Genomic DNA, 2,316 nt, shown 5'->3' with positions numbered 1-2,316 from the left:
TTTCGTTCCAATATGGGCTTAAAAGATGCTTGGGGGAGCAGAGGCAAACATTGTCACAGAAAGAATGGGAAACAACCCTGCACGGTCCACGTGAGTCACCTGTGGAAAGGCTGGAGATCAAGGGCTGGGTGATAAGTGGGAACAAACACAGCAGCAGATGCCAAGGAAATGTGCTGGCAGCGTGCCAGAGCCTGTGTACCAGGAAGGGGACAGTGGAAATGATAACATGGCACGAGGGGGAAATCACCCATCCCACTGTCCTGGGGATGGAGATGGGCACAGGGACACCCCAGAAGTGCCAGCAGGGTGCTGCCCTCCACCCAGGGGCTATGGAGGGTGAGGGAAGGGGGACAAGAAAGCCCATAACAGCTGCTGACTCCAAACAGTGTGAGAACACCAGGTGTCTGTCCCCAGTGCTGGGGAACAGAGGTTCAGAGCCCCCCACCCTCCATGTCACACACAGCTGACCCTGTCCACAGAAACTGGGCACGTGGGACTGACTTGCAGTGTGTACAAGTGATCAAAACTGGTCACATCCTGAGTAAGACGCCCTTCCCTGGGGTCCTGAACTGGGTCAGGCTGGGCCATGGCCAGCGCTGCCCTTTGGTTGTGTCCCTGAGCACCAGAGCCCTGGGGATGCTGAGCCAGCCACAGGGACTAAGAGGATTGAGCCTGGGAGTGACTCGCAGGGAGCCCTTGGACAAGGGGAAGAGCCAGCCATGCCCAGAAGGGTGCCAGGCCCTCGAGGCAGTGGGACCCACTGGCCCCTCTGCTGGCCAGTGCTGGGAGGGGGCTCCCGGGGTACCCCATGGGCAACATCCACCCTCCTCCCCAGGGCTGTGGGGTTTTACCCCACGCTACCAGGCACCCCACTGCCTGCTCTCTCCTTCCACCACAGCTGGACTCTATTTGAAAGATTCTTTCCAACTTTGATGGTTCTATGATTCCGTTACAGCAACCCCTGGGCTCCCCAACGGGGTCCAACCCCGTGGCACTGGGGGCACCTCACACCTGGGCACAGAGAAATCACAGCTCCACTCACTCCAGCTCCCTGTGCCAGTGCTTTATTCCCTGCCAGCCCCCCCGGCACCCAGGCTGGGCTGGCCACAGGGTTTGGGTTTGGGTGCCAGCAGCAGCCTCAGCCCTCCCGGCTCTGGTTAAACACGAGGGGATGCCCAGGCAGGCTCTACCTCACCCTGCCCGCCCTAATGGCAGCACCATTCCCTGCAGAAAGAAAAAACAGCCAAATCTTCCCAACTTTGCCACGAAACAACCCCCATCCCAGGGCAGAGGCTGCCACAGGCTCAGCCCCGGCCTGTCCCAACAGGAGAGGCCAAACCCACCACGGGGGCGAGGAGGGCCCCGGCTCGGCACCAGCACCGAGGGCAATTTAGAAGCATCCCAACACCACAACCCACAGAGCGGGTGCCCAAAGCCCATCTTGGCCCCCAGCAAAGCTCAGGTGGGGAGAACAGAGCCGTTTCACGCCGAGCCGACGTGGCAGCACCAAGGCAGAGCAGCCTCAAGCCCTGCAGAGCCACGGCAGGCTCCGACCTGCCGAGCAGAGCCCACCTGGTCCAAGCCCCAAGCCAGGCTGCGGGCAGGCAGCGCTGATCCTGGCAGGGAAAACAGGGGCAGATCCAGGAAACAGGGGCTGGTGGGAGGCAAGTAGCAGCTCAGCCTGGATTTGGAGCGAAAAGGTGGTTGTAGGTGTGCCAGAGAGAGCAAATCCAGTTCCTCCTCCACCTCCGCGACGGAAGCCCGATCGGCAGCGGGAGGGGGCGGGGGGCAGCGTGTCCCCCCCGGTGCCCCCCGTGCAGGCTCAGGGGGAGGCCTGCAGCTTGCAGAGCCCGTCGGCGTACTGGAACTGGGCGCCGTTCTCGTACTCGTACATGTCCAGGGCCACCTGGCAGCTCTCGCGCACCACGCGCTCCCCGTCGCCGGCGAAGGCGCGCAGGGCGCGCAGGCAGGACGGCCGCGCGATGGCCCCCAGCGCCTCGGCGCACTCGTGCCGCACCATGGGGCTCTCGGAGGGGCTGCACAGCACGGCCGTGAGCTGAGGGACGCACGCCTCGTCCTGCAGCTGCCCCAGCACGTACCCGACCTCGTGGCGGAACAGCGCGCTGCCGCAGCGCAGCCCTGCGGAGAGGGGCAGGGAGAGGGGGCAGTGAGATGAGATGCCTCGATAGGAAGCTGGGGGATGCTGTGGGTCACCACCCCACCCCGTGGGAAGGGGTATCCTGCTCCTTGAGCCCAGCCTTGCTCTGATGCCCTCCCGTGATGGCAGCACCCACCCCCCCGGCAGAGCTGCCACCC

General features: G+C 63.7%; 1 protein-coding gene across 1 annotated transcript in view; it reads right to left on the bottom strand.

Moving 5' to 3' along the window:
* Positions 1–1,756: 1,756 nt before the first annotated feature.
* Positions 1,757–2,316, bottom strand: part of DOHH (deoxyhypusine hydroxylase) — a 2,504-nt gene continuing 1,944 nt past the window's right edge. The window contains exon 3 of the mRNA XM_029963929.1: positions 1,757–2,307. Within this exon, the coding sequence (XP_029819789.1) occupies positions 1,823–2,307 (485 nt within the window). The 3' untranslated portion in view covers positions 1,757–1,822. The remainder of the gene's footprint in view (positions 2,308–2,316) is intronic.

The sequence above is a fragment of the Manacus vitellinus genome, unplaced genomic scaffold, assembly GCF_001715985.3.
Source record: "Manacus vitellinus isolate BGI_N305 unplaced genomic scaffold, ASM171598v3 scaffold_64_pilon, whole genome shotgun sequence".
Classification (NCBI taxonomy): domain Eukaryota; kingdom Metazoa; phylum Chordata; class Aves; order Passeriformes; family Pipridae; genus Manacus; species Manacus vitellinus.
Note: the sequence above shows the minus strand (reverse complement) of the source record. Positions and strands in the feature narration are given on the sequence as shown.